The 19,492-nt window shown below is 37.5% G+C and overlaps 1 protein-coding gene across 1 annotated transcript in view; it reads right to left on the reverse strand.

The window, feature by feature from the left end:
• Window positions 1–19,492, reverse strand: part of LOC108137258 (uncharacterized protein CG43867) — a 114,745-nt gene that overhangs the window by 8,698 nt on the left and 86,555 nt on the right. Inside the window, 1 exon segment of the mRNA XM_017258842.2 lies at window positions 2–959. Within this exon segment, the coding sequence (XP_017114331.2) occupies window positions 2–959 (958 nt within the window).

The following is a 19,492-nucleotide window of genomic DNA, read 5'->3' on the forward strand; positions in this document are numbered from 1 at the left end:
GGCACACCCAATTCACTGGTGGTGGTTGTGGTGGTACTGGAATTTCCACCACTGGCCATCAAAGCCGGATTGTTCTTCATCCAGGCGGGTAACTTTTCACAGGATGGCGTGTAGATCTCCGCATAATCATGGGCTGTATCCGTATCGGAGCTATCTGGCCGGGGAATGCCACCAGATCCACCAGTGGAACCACCACCTCCGCCTCCTCCTCCTCCTCCTGATGGCGCTTTGCTTGAGATGCTGGATAGGGGAGCCAGGGTAAGGCCATCCACTGCAGCCACCAGATTTCGTTCCAATTCCTGTGGCTCCATCGAGAGATTTCTTCTATGCTGATGATGGGGATATGAGCTGGTCAAGGGTCGTCCAATGATGGGATCCTGCGGATCTAGGCTTTCGCTCCGCCTCCGATGCTCCGGATTCGTTCCCGAACCGGCGAAATCCTGAACGTCTAGGCTAAGGCTGTTCCGCACAGGACCTACGATACTATGGCGCTGCGATTGATTGGCTATGTGATTTTTGAGCAGCTCCAACTGCTGATTGCACTTGACGTTCTGCTCGCGCAGCAACTGGTTTTGCTCCTCGAGATCGCGCAGCTTGTTGTTCACCCACTCCTTGATCTTCGCCGCCTTGGCCTCGATTTGCCGGGCGTCGTGGAGTCGCAGTTGGCGCTGTTCCTCCACTTGGATCTCCAGGGAAGTGATAGTTTTCTCCGCTTCCTGAATCGGCGGCACTGCACTTGATCCTGCTGCCGTCGAGACGGTTCCGGTTCCGGTTACGGTTCCGCCTACCTGATGACTTGGCGAACTATTGCTTCTAGCCTGCTGCTGCTGCTGATGCTGTTGCTGCTCCTGCGGATGATTGGGCTGGTGCGGATGCGGGTGCGGATGCGGGTGCGGATGCTGGGACTGTTGAGGCGGCGGCTTGGGCCACTCACTCAGCCGCTGCTCCATGGCACGCACCTAGAAAAACAAAGAAAACGAGAAAAGATTACTCGAGTTGCAAACTTTTAGCACAGGGCAAACTTTCACAAAATTAAATTAAATTCACACTAAGCCACGACAAAGTTCTTTGGCAGGGTCTAAGGTCTAATGGTTACACATGACCCCCGCCAAGGGATTAGCTTGGTATGGTAGTCATCCAGACAGGCGGAAAGAGGGCAATCTTGTTAGAGCACTGCAAACAAAGGGTTTCTCAAAGTCTCCTTAATAATTTAAGCAAAATCGAAACCTGTTCTAAAAAATAATGAGTTAGTTTATAATTTATATTTTATTTTTAAAACAGATTGACCATTTTAGTTTCAAAAGAAGCCTGTACCTGAACATATTTAATTAGTTTATAGTTGATATTTTCTATTTTAAACACAATTTCCATGTGTGATGATAATTTAACTTCAAAAAAAGCCTACACTTAAAATATTAAATTAGTTGATAGTTAAATTTAAATTATCAATATAAAAAACATATTTTTCCTGTGTAATGTGTGTAAGACTCGAGGTCATTTCTGAATGCAGCAGGACATCTGCAGAGTTTTTTTTTAAGTAAAAGAAACTTAAAGCTTAAAGGGTGCTAGATTGCCCATTGGTCATGTTCACATTAGGGTGGTCCAAATTTGTATTTCACCCGCTTATAGTATGCGTTTTGCAGAATTTAAGGCTTTAAGGACGCATTGCGTACAAAATATATCAATAATAAGTACCCTTTCATTTGATCAAAAAGTAATTTAGTAATTTCTACAAAAAACAAAACAAAAAAAAAAGGTTTTAAATTTGAATACATTTATTGCACCCCAAAATTTACCACATTTAATGGTGAGAGTAAAGTTTTCATTTACCACCCTAGTTTTTATCAGTTATTATTTTTTCCAAGGCCCTAAATGCAGGGTTCAAGTTGTGCAATTAACAGGCAGACCAAGGCAACCATTTAACACCCAACTGCAATGGCACAGTATTTGTGGAAATGGCCAAGGAATGCCATCCCATCGCCCCAGGAAATAAGTATTTTTATGGTTACACAACAATTTGCAAGTAATGCAACTGCCACGGAGAACAAGGAAGACAGGAAAGAAATAACTTCATTTGGCACGCCAGGAAACCAAACTGACAACTAAATAAAGCCGGAAGCTACATAAGAGAAGGGTAAGGATGCACTGATCAAAAAAATGTAGTAATAGTAGTACAAATAATTGTACATTTCATATTAAAGTCAGATATAAAATTATAAAATTAAGTACAATCCAAACTAAACTGCATGACTTAATATTCTAACCTTTTAGCTAGTGTAAAAAAATATTAGATTTAAAGTTGAAAATGGTTGAAATTTTAATCGCTATACTACAAATTACTATATTTGTAATAATCCATTACAATTAATCCATTATTATTGTTATATTTTATGTAAGGGAGTAGACAATATAATTTAACTTTAATATTCTTAAAAAAAAAACATTTTCAGATATTTTAATTTTGTTTTGAAAACACTCAAATAGAATATTAAACATTAAAAATAATTATAAGCCGGAAGTGGATGAAAATAAAAACGACAAATATTCAAATAGAGTATGAAATACTTGGATTTACTACTTCTTTTTTACTAGTGTAGGGTTGACATTAGTTGACATTAGGGAGTGGGGGTTCGAGTTGAGGAGAAGTACCAGCTGGAGAGGCAATCGAAGCTGGCGGATTTTTTCCAACAATAAAGGATGGAAAATGGGATCGACAATGGAGAGTACCAAGAGGTAAAGGAGTTGTAAAAAAGAATAGAAAAAATAGAACAAGAAGTATCTTTACAGTGAGGCTGCTGGACTATCAGGTTTTTGGTTTTTTGTGAAAAGATTTTTACCTAAGTATGCCATCCTGTACACTTTTAAAATTTTGCAGTATGTTAGATGGTGTGCAAAAGAAATGGCAAATATTGTATCTGCTTGCGCTGATCATTATTGATAATATCTAATTTCTTTATAAATTTTTAAATAATTGATTGATTCAAAGAAATGTAAATAATAATTTATTTTAATATTTAAAGATTGAAGAAGAGTTTTTATCGCGAAAATGCTAAATGTTCTCCTGCAAAGGCTTAAGATAGGTGATGATTTTCGATAAAAGGGGGTGAATGAATAGAGGTCCTTGCCTCCACTTAACCGTTCGGCTTAAAATAGACATGCCGCCGAAAATAGGCAGCCTCAATGAGTACCAAAAAGCTGTGTTTTCTCCTCCTTCCCTGGTTCTTTTTCCCTTGCTTGTGACGCTTTTAAAATGGTAAAGGTTGTGCCAAGCTGAAATCACAGGGAGAACACCCAAAGGATACGCCCTGTGCACCAGCACCAGATACGCGAATTGCGATGCGGGCCAAAAGATACGCGGAATACAATAGACAAGAGTTATGGACATGCAAAGTTCCAAAGTCGCAGACTCTAAAAAATGCAAGGAAAAATGCAGAAAAAAGAGTGCAAAAAATGGAATAAATTCCGCCAGGCCAAAAAAACTAAGAATAAAAAGAGATTCAAGATCAGCTTGCTAAGACGCTGAAATCTTAAACGAATCAAAAAGGGGAAAATCAGAAGGAATAGAGAAAAACTTTCGGATAAGTTGAGCCATAAAATCTGGCTGCGCCGAAACCGCTAAAACTAAAACTCGAGGCCAAGGGCCCATTGGCAATGGCTTATTTAATGGCCCACACAGCAAAGTTCAGACGAGCAGAAAAACTTGTGCATTGGCGGCTGTGGCTGCTCCTTTGGCGATTTCGTTAAACAAGAGTAAAATAAATTGCCAGCATTTAGGCGTGTTAAACTTTTTAGCCTCCCAAAAAACAAAAAACAAACAAAGAACAAATCGAAATCGGATTTGGTTAGGAGACAGTAAGTTGACTTTATCTAAATGCGTTTTATAGATTCGCAGACGCAACTGCTTGGGAATCCATTGCCATCTGAGTCCTGTCAGCCAGACAGCCAAATCCTGGCAATTTTCGTTATTGGATTTGCGATCCGCTTGATTTATGGGGCGTGGGAAATAGAGGAACAATACCAGCAGAGATGTGGAAAGGATTGAGTACTTCGAATATTCTCTATTCTCGCTGTCATCTTTATCTCCATTACCCTTTTGTTTGCCTTAATCATAGCATTCTTAAGTCTCTTCAAAAGAGACAGGTCACAGCTGCATTTATAACAGGGAAAACCTTTTGCAATTGGAAAATGTCTAAACATCTTTGAAAAACAAGTATAGATTTATAAAAACATCCACAAAAACATCTATAATATTATATTTGTCACTTTTTATATTATTTTCCCTTATAATTTGGCCTTAAAGTTGTATTTCAAACACTTCTTTATTTATGGTTTTCGCTTCTGCTTGTCCTTTTCACAATCATTTCCAGCCAAGTCCTGTCGACATAAAAAGCCTGCAGCTGTCGCAAAAAGCGGAGAAAAAGTAGAGAAAAACCATTCGATTCTATTGCAGAATGACATTTTTATTGCTCACTGCACAAACGAGCAGAGCCCCTAACAAATAGTGCAATGTGTGCCACTTAACATAAATCGCACACATTGCCGTAAGTCCTCTTCTAGAAGAAATAATATAAAAGAAATGTAGAGAAATCCCCGACAATAATTTGCCCCAACGCACAATCGGATTATGGCAAACAGAGGAAAAACTAAAAAAAAAAATGGAGCTTCGAAATGGGCAATGGGGGTGGAAGAAAATGGCTCTCGGAAAAATGTGTTCAATAAAATAAATTCCAAAAGCTGAAGATGATAAAAAGATGAATGAATAAGCAGCGAGCATTTGAATAAAATTTGAATTGAATTTCTGTGGACAAATAGGGAGGAGATGGCTTTCCATTCCATACTTCCAAGAACTCTATCTCTAACTACCATATAAACATAACAGCGTGGTCAAAATAATAGAAATTGAACAACGTAAGGTGCTCAAAAAAAAAATAAAAAGTAAAAAGCATATGCCAATTCGCTTACCAATGAAGAACACTAAATAAAAATTGGGTTAGTTTTTCTAGGAAAAACTTTACTTTTTAGTATGGGTCAGTAAATCATTTAATTGTTCACTTAAATTACAATAAATCTCTATTTTAAAATTAAAAAAAGAATAAATTACCATTTGTTTTATAAATATTTAACAATATTTAATACTTTATGTTATTTCTTACATTTTTTGTAAATAGTTTAAGTATAGTACAAAGTTTTTTTTCAGAACTGGCTCCAAAACTGTTTTCCTACCTAACTATTATTTTGAACGCAGCTGTATATAGTACATTAACTACTTCTCAGGCCAAAGCATCCTGTTTTTATGGCTAAATGAGTAGACGCAATTTAGTGGGGTTGGGCGATCGAAGTGGGGTTTTCTGGGGGTTATCCTCTGGTAGTCGGCAGATGACTAAGGATACTCGCCCATTATGGCCAGACAAAGGCGGGGATGGGTGGTGACTCACTTCACGTTTCCTGGCTAAAAGGGTTCTCCCAGTGGGTGTTCCCTATATATACTTAGTAGTTTAACCCCCCCTCCATCCTATAGATGATTAATCTGTTTATAATGAAGACAACTGTGCTTGTTCTTGGAATCTCTGTGGCTGCTGAAAGGCTTTAAGTTGGTTGGGGCTCCAGTAAATGCCCTAGCTATACATCGATATACATACACAGAAAAGAAAATGAAAGTATTAATTTAATATTCACAAGTCATCAAACAGTTATCATTTTTACCATTGAATAGTTAAGAATTTAAATTAAAAAGGCTAATTTTCGCTTTCCAAGAAACTTTCTTCAAGACATGTATTTTGACCTTTCTTATAAATTTTTTTACCAGTGTAGTCCATAGTGACCTTTCTCCACCAATTTGTTAATATTACTCAAAATGTGCCGCAACTCAAATGAAGTCCACCCTCCTTTTGGCCACTTCCTCTGCTGTTCTGTTCTTTCTTTTTTTTTTGTTCTGCTACTCATATCAAGCGTCGCCTGTTACACACACAAGATGAAATTCAGAAAGTTATATTTTTTATTTGCGTTTCTTGTGTGTTTCCTTGACTTCTTGGGCAAACAGCCTCCTGCTCTGTCCGCCCTCTTTTTCTCCTGCGACGTTTAATTTGAAGTCATGATTCCATTGTTATTTATAGTCAACAAAGCGGCAGCCGCTTGAGAAAAACAAGAGAGCACGAAGAAAAACCAGGGGGAATAAGGCGGAACCACTCAAGAAAACACTCCATAAAACATTGTCGTCGTCCCCCTCCCCCCCCAGTTTTCCCGTTCCCCTGTTCCCCAAAAAAAAAAAAAAAAAGAAAATCTCCATCTTCCATCCCCCTTTTGTTGGCACGCGCCATCTCCCTCTCTTATTTTTTTCATCTTCTTCTTCCGTCGCCCTATAGTCTGGGGGAACTGCCACTTATCTGGTATCTGGTATTTGGTATCCCCCATCCCATCCCAAGAATTTCTCCAATATCATGGCATATCGTTAACTGCAGGGCGCTCTCGCATATCTTTATTTTCAGTCATCCCGACAGAAGGCCATTTCCTATGAACAAACTTGAGCCCCGAACGACAAATTGATTTCGAATTTTCAGAGCTACCGAAGGTAAATATAAGGGTATATATTCTTTTAAGATCACTCTACACTTGCTCCAATTTATTATATTTTATTTACACAGTATTTTCTGCTATATATAAAAATGGGTTTTATGTACAGACTATTATTTTTAAGAGGTTGGCATCGGTATAATATTTACTTCATTTACTATTAAGGATTTACTAAACAAATTTTTTTCTCATATATTAAACTATAATATTTTGTTATTATTATTCTATTAACAGACTATTATTTTTAAGAGGTTGTCATGACGTATCATCAGTATGATATTTAATTCTTTTCTTATTAAGTTTCTTACTGAAAAAAACTCCTACTCCAGATTAAACATAAAATCAGCTGTTCCCTTTTGATAACACCTCCAGCGCCAGTTTCGGTTGCTTTGATCCCTCAGATAATCCCTAAAAATGATTAATTTTACCTCTCGAGGAACAATCCTTCATTGTTGCTGGAAAATGACTCAACCCTTAACTCCCTTTAGTTTCCTCTATCAAAGGTTGAGTCTGCGCTGCTGTGAATGATTTTCCCATTACAGTCAATGTCAATATTTGCTGCATGTTTTGGCAGCTTTGAAATTGAAAATGTGCATGTTTCAGATTATCCCGGAACGTTGTTACATGGCAACTTCATCATGCTCGTCATCCGTTCGCATTATACTCCTCTCAAAACCTCCATTTTGCCTTTTTTCCTATCCAGGACCTCTCAACTGCTCCGTCATGCAACAAAAATGGCAAAACAACTAAAAGGGGTTAAGATACTATATCTCGACTTGGAAATACCTATTGCTTTCTTAAGAGCTTTAAGAATCATATTATTAATTTATTAATAAAAGTTATTAAGTTATTTATTGGTTATTTGCACACTCTTTTAGCTAATATGCTTATACAAGTGACAACAAATGTGGGTATTGCATATATCCTATGCCCAGTGATTACTTGTCGAATACAGGAAAATTCTCTGCCAATGATGATGTCTGTGCTTCCTTTTAATTACAAGAGCCAACTCACCCCACAAGGTTAAGTGTTGTACACTTTGGTGCGTGCTTTAAACGGATTTTCCCCTTAAGGGAGACCGCAATCTATTCTAACCGAGCATTATTTATGCATTATTCCAGTTATATATGAGACCCATTTAGTACCTAATGTACCACCGACCCACCTTTGAAACTGATTTATAAGCCAGACACCGTTTGATGGATGCTCGGTGAATTTGCCTGATAAGCCCCTTTTTGCCTCCTTTCAAAACAGCTTAACTTAATCAGTTTTGAAAAAAAAAAAAAAAAAAGAAGGAAAAAAGCAAAGAAAGTTTGCCACGCCATCTGGCGGACAATAAACTAAAACAAAAGTTTCGTGCTTCTGATAAAAAGTTGGTCGTTTATTCATCTCTTTCACTCAGTTTTCCCCTTTTTTTCCCCACTTTTCTCCTCGTTTGTTGGGGGCTTAGTAATAGCCCCGGTATTTATGGATAATGCATAGTTTTAGATTGCGCTCTACAGTTTCTTAAACTTAGATTGCTCTTATTCATGAATTAATTTGAAAGTTATTGATGGTGCATTTAGGATAGAATATCAAGAGTAATGGATAGATAATAAAAATGTGCAATGTGATTGATTATGCAAAGATTTGCATTTCTTACAGCTGTTTCAGTTTTAAATGGCTATAAAAAACAATCATTAGAGTGCTATTTTGGGTTTCTAAAAACCTTCTGCATTGTTTTTTCTTGTTCCTGTTTAATATTACTTTAGCAGTACTTTGAAGTTTCCTTTTTAAAATCCCCCAACCAGATGTCGTGTGCTACAGACACTTTAACTTGTCGCTGGGCGGCTACCAACCTCTAGGAACCTTCCCGCCCCCAAAAGATCTTGAGATTTTCCAGCTTCACAGCTGCATTCTCTCGGCTTCTACAGCTTTTCAGTTTCAGCTCGACTGGGCTGCCACATTGTCAAGGGCCTTCACTTGAGCCATGCGAAAAGGCAAACAATGTCCAGGAGGAGGTGTATTTTGGAATTGAGAAGCAGGAGAAGTAGGACTTGGTTGAGCAGTGGCACTGGCCATGTCTGGAGTTGAATGAAAATAATGGAAATGCGCCGCGATATTTCAGCGCTGCTTAATAACTTTCCTCATTTTGCTTTGTGCCTCTCCCAAACAAAACCCAAACCAACCCAACCCACAAAAATGGTATAAAATCCCAGTCCAAAGTCTTCAAGGGGAATCAACGCCAACTGTTTGTGACACAGAGCAAGAAATGGGTCTGGCATTATTGGTATACCATTTTGGATTTGATTTTCAACTGACTTTGGCTCTTCAGTTTTTTTTTGGGGTGTAAATTATATTTTTTCCGCTTTACTAGAGCTGAGCGGTTTCCACTCCAAAGTCTGCATTTCCCATACCGATCGAGTTGAGCAACAATGCAAGCATAGCTAGCTTCCCTCCATTATGGCCCACTCGATTCATTAAGCAACTGCCGATTGCCTGAGGGGCAGAACATTGAGGGTGGAGGAGGAGTAAGCTTTAATTATGGAAACCCCACAAATTTCCCGCATGCCGCTTCCAGTTGCACTTTTTGTCTCTAAACTTGGTTTTATTACCCTAGAAAAGTGTTATTATTAAACATCGGATTATATGCAAAAACCAGTTATTTACATTCCATTCCATCCAGCGAACTTTGATTCAACATATTATTTTTAAGAAAAACATAAAATTTTGATGAATAAATTTCTATCCAACTATTGCTTGCTTGAAATCGAATGTTTAGCATTCAGTTTTGAAACTTATGCTATGTTTATTATATTATTTGAGAAATGCCAAACATTATAAACTTCATCGAGCAAAACACTCTAAGGTATTTGATTTATCGGTTTGAAATTCAACAACTGCTGCTTTTTTGAGGGTATTTAGAGAGTCGTGTCTTCTCGATTTGCACCCACTCCATGTTAATTTTTTCAATTTAGAGAAAAGCCTTTTGTTGCAGGAGCAGAGTAGGGAAAAAAAACTTTGCACGGCCAATGACAAAAAGTTCATTCAAGTGTAAATGGGAGCAGAATGGGGGAGACAGTGCCATCGTCTCCGTGTTTGTCTCTGTCTGTCCTGTAAAATATCATAAAAAAAAAAAAAAAAAAGCTGGGGAAAGGGGCCAACAAATTTTGTCTTCGATCAAAACTCGTTAACGTGACCTTTTCTCTGCCGCATCGTCGAACCAATTAAGCTTGAAGTAGTCAAGAGCAGCAAGAACACAATCTTTTGAGAGAAAGAACCCAACTTGCAAGCAATTAAAAACATTTTCCAGCTTTCCCCCCTTTCCCCCCTTCTAAGAAAGAAGATTGTTCTTATTCTCGTCTTAACGTTCCTTTCTCACTTTTTCCCCGGCTCTGGCTCATAAATATTAGATTTTTATGAAGCATTCGCGACGACGACTGCTCACAGCTGGGGCCCAACACGTAAAAAAGCAGTCAAAGACATTCGGCGGTGGAAAACTGTGGGGGCAAAACTCTATGAAGGGGCACATATTCGTATACTTGTATAGGAGGGGGAGGACAAGGACTGCCGACAGATATTTATCATAAAGAAGACGAGTGTATTGTTCCCGGGAAAGCGTGTTCCCAGTTCATAATTCGCATTTGGAGATTAGTGATTGCCTTAAATAAATAAGTGAGAGATCTCAAAGATCTTAAAGCAGAACTGAAAAAATCGCATGTTCACGTGGCTACTGAAGGATAGTTTACGTACGTTTACATATATATACCCCTAATTTGGTGTTTTAAAGTTCAAAAGCCAATGTATTAATATTGCCCAAGTTGTAGATCAAATGGCTTTTGCAAAACTGATGTTATCATTTTTTTAAGAAATTCAAAATCTAAATATTCAACAAAAGAAAAATTCTGAAAATTCCAATGCAATCCCAAAATGCAATTTTAAACTTATATGTATGTTGAACTTTAAAAATTATAAAACTAATCCATGTTAAACTTAAATTTTAAAAATTTTGTGACTAGTTTTATTTTAAATAAAACATTATACTTGTATAAAACATTTAGTAAACATCACTTCTATGATAACTTCAGTAATGCTAGATTCCAATTGGTTTTTTTTCAGTGGCAGTATTTTTCTTTCCTCGTTCTATTGCTATAATTTCGCACTCTTATAAGAAACATAAATTTTGACTTTAGCTGTATAATAAATAAATATTTTATTTGTGTAAAGTTTTTAATAAATATCACTTCTATGATAACTTCAATCAATATAATACTAGATTCCAGTTGGTATCATTCAGTAACATTATGATTCCATATGCATATCTGAGTTTTATTTTATATAATTTCGCCCTCCTATAAGATACATACATTGAGGACATCCTGTGCGCCGGACCTTTTCCGCTGAGTTCGCAATTTTCGCCATTTTCACTGGTATTATTATTGCAGTCCACTCACTGATTCTTATAAGATCGGGGGCAAAGGTTCATTGCCATGGCAGTGGTGCCGCACAGGGGTTCAACTTTTGGTTTAGGGGTTCGGGGTGGATTTTGGCATAGAGACCTCAAGAACAAAAACATACACAACTATATATATATGAGGTAACTGGGAGTGGGGAAGTCGTTGGTTGGATTTGTAGGAAAAACCGGTTTCGGTGTTTCGGTGAAGAGGGTGGTAGGACCGCTGATCGCGAGCGATAACTAATACCCGGCGAGGGGTTGGTTTCCTTATTAACTTCGTTTCTTGGTCTCAAGTTCAATTCAAACACTTCACGATACTTCACCAGAAATATATGCAAAAAGCGTTTTGGTTCGGCACAGTAAAAAATAATATAAAAGAATTTCAACTTTCAACTTGTTAACCGGCGATGTTTTTCAAGAAAAAATCGCGGGACCGAACAGCGAAGTGAACGTCTCGAGCTGCCAACAAGAACTGAAACCGAAACTAAAACTGAACTCGAGCAAACTGGGAAAGACTGTGTGGGAAATGCTCGGGGAAATTGTGCTGCCAGCGCTGGCAGAGGGAAATTCGTTCGCCGAGGGAAGAGTTCCAGTGATGCGTGCGTGTTTTATTTTCGGGGTGGCATTTTCGCCTTTGCATCCCATATTTACATCCTATACTCAACATACCATAATCCCATATCCCTCGAATTCTGAAGTTTTGGCTTGGAGAGATTAAAACCTTTGCCCGCGGGGGGGTGCTAAATGGGTGGATTGTGCATTTTGCAATAATTAAATAAAATCGATATGCATGTTTTTAAACACCAATAAATTTTAATAATTGAACGACAAAATAGGAAAATTTTTTCAATTCAATGTGCTTATTATTATGATTATCCTTTGCGGATTTTAGTTATTTTAAATATGACAGTATTCAATTTTGTTTTTTTTTTATATTTAATTTGAATATTTATTTATTTAATTTAAAGTCAAACCTTATTAAGCCCAAATTTATATATTTAAATATTGTATAATAATTTTATATTTATCTGGAATATTCAATATGCAGTTTTAAATTCGATAGCCTTTATAATTTGTAGAGTTCGATTTTTTCTCATTGCTACAAAGTTATTCTTTTATGCTTTTAAGTTAATAAAATAAAAGTATTTAATTTATTTCTTATATTGGAAGTTTTATGTCCCATCTAAGTTGGGGAATATAGTGGAGCCCTTTGGAATAACATAGTGAGGGAGATATATCCTTCTGTCAACCGTAGTTTCCCTTTAGATGACTCACGATGTCAATGACTCCCCGAAAAAATAACGAGAAAATAGCGCTCCAGCTGGAGACGGATGTCAGTTGGGTGAAAGTGCGTGTCATGTGGCGTCCAGCTCAAAGGGAATCCTCGAGTCCTCAAAGCAAAGGGAGCTTTTGGTGGGAAAAATGCGATCTGGGGGCAGGTGCTCGTTACTTGTCAGATTATGTGTACCATATACATACATAACATATATGTATATATGCTTGCTGCTCAACGGCGCCAGGCAATTTATCTCTGTTCCGCAACTTTTCCATTGCCCAAAAATGTGTTTTGTTTTCATTCTTACTTTTTGCACATAATAAATGTAACATGTTGCTTTGGCTCTTTGGCTGATTGTTTGCGGTTGGTGTTAACAATTTGCCTGATTAAAGGCAGGCAATAACAGCAGCAGCAATCCCACACAGAAAAGGGGAGACCGATGAGTCAGTGTGGCATTGTCATCCATCAGACGAGCCAAACAAACAACCGGGGCTATATGGAGATATATAGAAACTCCAGACTGGATGGCGGCCAACTAAGGAAGAACCTTTCCACTCCCAGACTTCGCTCTCAGAGTGGCTCAGTTGGGTTTTAAAAGAACACTTATGGTTTGGGTTCATTCCTTCAAGATTTCCATCAATGTTATGGCTTTGAATTCAGATGAGTGTAATCAGAAATTTCCTACACAGAATTTGATAGAGTTGTTCTCACATAACAAATGACTATGTAATTTAAAGTATTTGTTCTGTTGATTAAGCAATACATTTGAGCTTACAAAAAGAATTTGAGAAATATTTATATTACATTCTTATTCAGAGGAAATCAGAGGTGTATTTTAAGTGAACCATGTATATTTGCAATTCATTCTTTTTTAAAGTTTTTAAAGTTATATTTTAATCAGAACATTTAGATGCTAATCATTGAAGGTACCCGAGTATAAGTGGTTTATTTAGATTCATAAATGAAGTACTTAAAGATTTCACAAACACAACATTTCGTAACACCCACTCCCGTGAGTTGGATGACCCATTGCAGCCGTGAGACGCTCGATGGATACAAAAGCATCTTGTGGATATCTATCACATCATTCACAGCCGTGAGTCGCCGGCGGAGTCGCGACTTCTCTGCGCTATTTTTATAAATATTTATGCGGCCTGCGAGTCATGTCTTTTGACTCGTGCGTGGCTCCATCGGCGGCACAAGAAGTAGCCGTAGCTGTTGGCTGCAGAAGCCACCAACAAGTCCGCCAAATGATGTCGTCGACTTGCTGATGAGTTTAAAATAAAGAAAGCAGCCGGCGACGGCGGCTACAAAACGCAGAAACCACTTAAACCGGGAGAGAAAAATACCCACGAAAAACCATAGGGGAGTATACGACCAACGATTACTTAAAACGTGCGATTTGTAACAAGAAATCTAGCCATTCAACCTCAAAAAATTGCTTTTTGAGTTTGATTATAGTAAACTAATACCAAGATTATTAATATTGTATTTAAGGTAATGCATTGCATTTTTTCAAAAATATATACAGTATTTGATTATCAAAATGTTCTTATAAAATTAAATTAAATTGACTAAATGACTTTAGCAAATGCATATGTTTATATAATTTAAGAATTTTTATAAATAGTTTTCACTTTTGAGGACATTTATTAGCTTAACTTAAGGTCAAAATGAACTAAAATGATGAGGATTAGGTTTTTAAAATAACATATGAAGTAAAATGTACATGACTATCATATACTCCATGCAATTAGCTTTAGCTGGGTATGGAAAACTCGGGGAAGAGCATAAAACACATTACATTTTTCAAATGCACATCAGCAGGGCAAGTTGGGGGCTGTGGTGATGAGGCATTGAATCAGGGACTGCTATATCTAGTACCGCTAGGCTATATGAGGATGGGCATGGGCATGGAGTGTGAGCAAAGTGCGGAGGCTTCGAGCGAAAGTGGCAATCGTCGGGGACCAAGACAGGCAAAGGCGGCTAGCCTGCACTCCGATGACGGATGCATGCATCATTAATTCAACTGAAACAATGTTCAACAACTAAATAGCAAAACAGAAACAGGAGGGGCAGGGGGTTCAAAGAGGTTGAAAGCGGGGGTGGGACAGAGGTCCGCCAACGCTTTACTCCTCCCATAATCGAAGTGATCTCTCCAAAAGGCAAAAGGGGGGAAAATAGCTTATTCGACGCCGAGAACACCCTACATTCTATTTATTTATTAAAAAGGTTTCCTCCAAACGCTACAAGTTTGAAACAGAAGTTGCCTAGTCAGCAAAAGTTTAATAACAATAATATAAGAAATTTTTGAAATTTATCCTAAAAAGAATTTAAAAAAGCTTATTTTCCTATACATACGTTATACTTTTAAAGAAAAAGATAATGAAATAAATGTATAATATTCACCTTTTGAACAGACAATTTTTTAGAAAGTTACTAGACATTTCCTCATTAGATTTATTCCCTAATGAAAACTTCAGTAAAAACGATAGTTCCGACAAAGTAACTGTAAAATATCAACACTCAAAAAAGCAAATCAATGAATTTTGTTTTTTAAGTGTATAAATGACCAGGCTATTTGTGGGTTCAGCTGGGTTAGATGTCTGTCATTATTGGCGAATGTAATTAACAATGTGACCCACTTGCAATGCAGCGGCGTAAGTGGATTTGTGTATCTGTGTATCTTTGTATCTGGATCTGAAGCTGGCGCATCTACTATAATCAATGTTTATCCAGAGATAAATGGGCAGTCAGTGCAGGAAGCTTTCCACGTGCCCAGAACATAGAACCCAAACCGAAAAAAAACCCCTTCTCCGAGCGTCTCGAGGCAATCAATCAACTGCTCTTTGGATGCATCATCCTCGTGGATACGAGAATGTATCTCACGGATGCCAGGCACGTTAATTGAAACTGCAGCATCTGCAGCGTAGGGAGTGAAGGAAATCCGAGTCGAAATCGAAATGGGAATAGAAACGGGCATCATTCATCATGCAAACAATAATCAAAGAGATGACGACGGACGGGACGCCAGTGATAAGTGGCTCTAAAGAAAAAATTCAATCAACAGGCTGACCCACTTCCCGATTGGCATTTAAACATAGCAGCAAAAGGTTAAAAGTGCAAATGGAAATTTGAAATGTATTATGTGATTTATATCCATAATTTAAAAGTTCCGCTGCCCCAATTTAAAAGTACAGGCGCTGCACTCCAATTATATCAAATTAGTATAAAATTAAGACAGAATTTGTCAGATTTCCCAAATGGATGCAAATCAACTTGAATTTATTTAAAATATTTTTCTAATTCGGATCCCGAGGTTTTTGGAGATGCAATATTCAGTTGCAAAATAAATGATCTGTTTCTATTTCGTTAATAAGTGGTTTGATTTAAGATTGGAATGATAATTGGTGTCCCAATTATTATTACTTTCTAAGTATCCTTAAATTCTGATACTACAAGGCTTGCAATACAAAATTCCATGAGATAATAAACACGTGCAAAGCTCTACTGTTTTTTTTAGTTTCTTTCGTTTATGAGAATTCGGAATGGTTTTAACAAAAGGTCCCTATAACATATACATACACCTATATATCGGAAGTTATCTTACCTTTTTCCTATAGTTATCCATTCATAAAAATGATATTTGTTCGTTGCTCGTTGAGTTTTACTGGTTGGGAATTATAACAATTCCTCCAGTTCTTTTAATTCGTTGTTTTTGACTCTCACTCGCACTTTAACGGTTACTGCTACTAAATACCGATACCGTTAATTTAATCCATAGCCTAGTAACAGATGCTGTTAGTGTTACTTCTTGTATCTTGTTGTTATTGCAGCCGTTGTTGTTGGTATTTCCTTTGTTTGTAAGGAAAGCAGACGCAACAGCGACGACGCTTTCCCGCAGGACGATTTTCCACCATTTTTTTGGGGGAACCTGCGAATTTGCCCTCAGAAGTTTTTCTATATATCTCTGATTCCGTTTTCGCCTCCTTCGTCTTGATTTGCCCTATTCCAATGGGTTAGCAGGTTTCTTAAGGCATTTTTTTGTTGTTGTTGCTGTAGGCGTTCTGCTTTTATTTAATGATTTCTCTACTTCCTGATTTCTTTCACTGTAACAATTTCTTTTAAATTCATTCCTTTGATGTTCTTTTCCTCCTCCTCTTCTTATCTTCTCCTCCTTTCCTTGTTGTTGCTGTTGTTTTGTAAATGGACGTTTTGTTGTTGTTTGGCTTACTTTTGATATGTGTATTTGTTTTGTATTAATCGTTGCTTGTTTTGTGGCCTATCTTCGTTGTTTTAGGTTATTTATTGAACGTGGAGGAGCTTAGTTTACTTAACTTCCTGCTCTTATTGTATTTTGTCTGTCCTTTTAGGCTGCTGCTGCTTCTTCCCCATTTCGCTTTCCTTCGCTGCTTTTGCTCCCCTTCTTCTTTGCCAGTCAGCTGTCATTGACAGAGAGAGCGAGAGACAAGAGAAAGCAAGGAAGAGAGTTTTGCGCTCTCTTTGCGCAAACTCTTTGACGTTGGTGTTGTACAATGCAATAATATAATGTCCTATAATCGACGACGTTTATCAAATTGTCCTGTCATCGCCTGAATAAAATCACACAGACACCGAAATAACACAATTGCAATGCCTATTTCCATTGGATTACATTACTCAATACTTGATTTTACACTGTAAGCCACTTTTAACAGTTACGTTTGTGGGACATTGGGCGCGCGCTTTTACAGTTTTTTTTTCAACAAGCGATGACTTCACCGCTTATTTTTACCGGTGATAAACAATTTCGAGGTTATATTATTGTTATATTATTTACACAATTGGCAATTGGCAGTATGGTCAAAAAAGAACAAAATCCGAATTTCGACAGATCCGCGCAGCTACAAGTCTTCTTTTGCACAACTCTTACGCTCTGCCTTTTGTTACGCTGTTTCTTTATGTTCCCTGTGTTCCATTCAGGTTTTAGTTTTTTTTCACCCGTGTTGTTGTTTTTTTCGGGGTTGTTTTCTCTCACTAACTCTCTCTTTCGGGGTCTCTCTCTGAGCTGTCAAGCTTTGCCACCCCAAGAGTTTACAGTTTTAGCATCAGCGCAAAAAAAAAAAAAAAAACAGTTTGAGAGCGATTCAGCCCGCTGTTGTTTTTGTTGTTTGTTTTGCTTGCTTTCCCAGTCGTCTCTTTTCGGTGTTTTCCAACACTGTACAGTGTGCCATGTGCCATGTGCTCGCATTCCACACCCCTCTTTTATTGGGGTCTATTTGCACCCCCAAATCCCCTTCGGAAATCCCTAATTGGCCGCGTTGAGGCATTCCAAAGTGTTCTCATGTTTATATTTCCTCTTTTTAATGCATAATTAATGCGATAGGGGTCGAAAACGAAGGGCTGGGGAACCCTTTTTTTTCAGTTAACAGCCAGACATACTCGGGCGGCAGCTTGTGCTGACTGGAGTTCTATGCAAACGAGTGGGTGGCCGTCCCACCTCTCACCTCTGACCTTGACTGGTTATGGGTTGCCAAAATGTTTACCCAAGGGTAAGCATTTCACTTTTAAACGAATACTGCAAAAGGAGGTGAGGATAACTGGCTAAGTGTCGGAAAAATAAGACAAAACTCTATATTTTGCAATGCATTTTTGATAATCCTACCACTTGTTTTATATTGCAATGCTATTAACACTGCATTTCGAAATTTCTTTATTGATGCAAAATTTTAATAATTAAATTCTACCAATTATTTCTGAAAACACAATTTGTATACCAAAAGAAAGTTTGCCCTAGGCTAAACTCTTTATTTTGTAATGCTTTTTTAAAATTCGTAGCATTTTTTTTTTAATTTTGCAATGCTAGTATACACTGGATTTTTTAAAACTTCTACAATGAGTTATGCTACATTTTGAATAATTAACTGCTACCAAATACAAACAAAAAAAATAATATATATAACAAAGTTTTAGAGCCTCTGACTTATTGTCATTCTTCTTATGGCTTTAAAATAAACCTCATACAGCATTTGTTTCATTAATAATTTTCCTTAGTTTATCAGAAAACATAAATTGTCAATGTGTAAATAAAAGTGAGTAATTGAAATCTGTATCAAAGTTCTATGAATGAACAATAAACAATTGGAAAAGTCGTTCAGAACATTATTTTAGATATAAATATTATTTTTCGTCTTATTAAGGTTTCTTAGCGTTTATACAACACAATTCAGACTGTAATTGATATCTGGTAAAAAAAAAATAGTTTTATATCATCAGAACACTTTTTCAGATATAAATATTCAGTTTCGATATAAGATATTAAGGTTTCTTAGCGTTTATACAATTTGAAAGCCTGCTTAGGTTATTCATTGTTTCTTAAACCATAACCAATCCATACATTTTCCGTAGAAATTCAATTTTTCTCGCCTGCTGGCACCATTAACTTTATGCCGCCCTCATAAACTGGCGCAATGCTCACAACTTGCCACACAATTGGCCCAACAATGGTCCCCTCGTCGTAATAGTTCTAATGAGCTAACCCATTTTAAAGCCCTGCGACTGCAAATTGAAGCATAAGTAATGAGGCTGTTAACGTTTGGGCTGACCCCCCCACCTTCCCCCGAAAAGGAAAAACAAAACCGAAGGGTTGCCGGCATTTAGATGGGGACAAGGCAAGGCAATACATATTGGGGTGGCTACTGCCAGTTTAGCCCGCCCCGTTGGCTAGTTAACATCCACAGGTTTGTACATGAATTTAATCTCGGCGCAAACAAAGTAACAAGAATTCAATTTGTCACAGCGGTTGGGCCCGTTTCGTTCGGTTTCTGTTCCGGCTTTTGCACTACGGGTTTTGGGTGTTTTTGGGTGCGCACAAAGCCAACCGAAACCGTGAATTCGGTGAGGATTCGGCCAAGGAACCAAGGCAAACATCGCCTGGCAACCGTACCTCAAAGAGATAAGCCCATGGCCAAGGGAATGGGAGTTTCAAGTACACAGGAAGAAAAGATCAAGCTCAGAAGGGGTTTTCTGTAGGCAGTTCTTTTAAATAAATAAAACGCGGACAATGTAAAGTGATCAAAAACATACCTTTAAGGCATAGGAAAAGATTTGTTTTTATTTAACTTTATGTTTAGTTACAAATAAACTTAAAAAGGTTTAACAAACTATTAATTTGGTTACACTTTTTCAAAAGAAAAAAAGTGTTAATAATTTTTATTAACTTTTCAAAATGC

The sequence above is a fragment of the Drosophila elegans genome, unplaced genomic scaffold (genome assembly GCF_018152505.1).
Source record: "Drosophila elegans isolate 14027-0461.03 unplaced genomic scaffold, ASM1815250v1 contig_149, whole genome shotgun sequence".
In the NCBI taxonomy this organism is placed as follows: Eukaryota; Metazoa; Arthropoda; class Insecta; order Diptera; family Drosophilidae; genus Drosophila; species Drosophila elegans.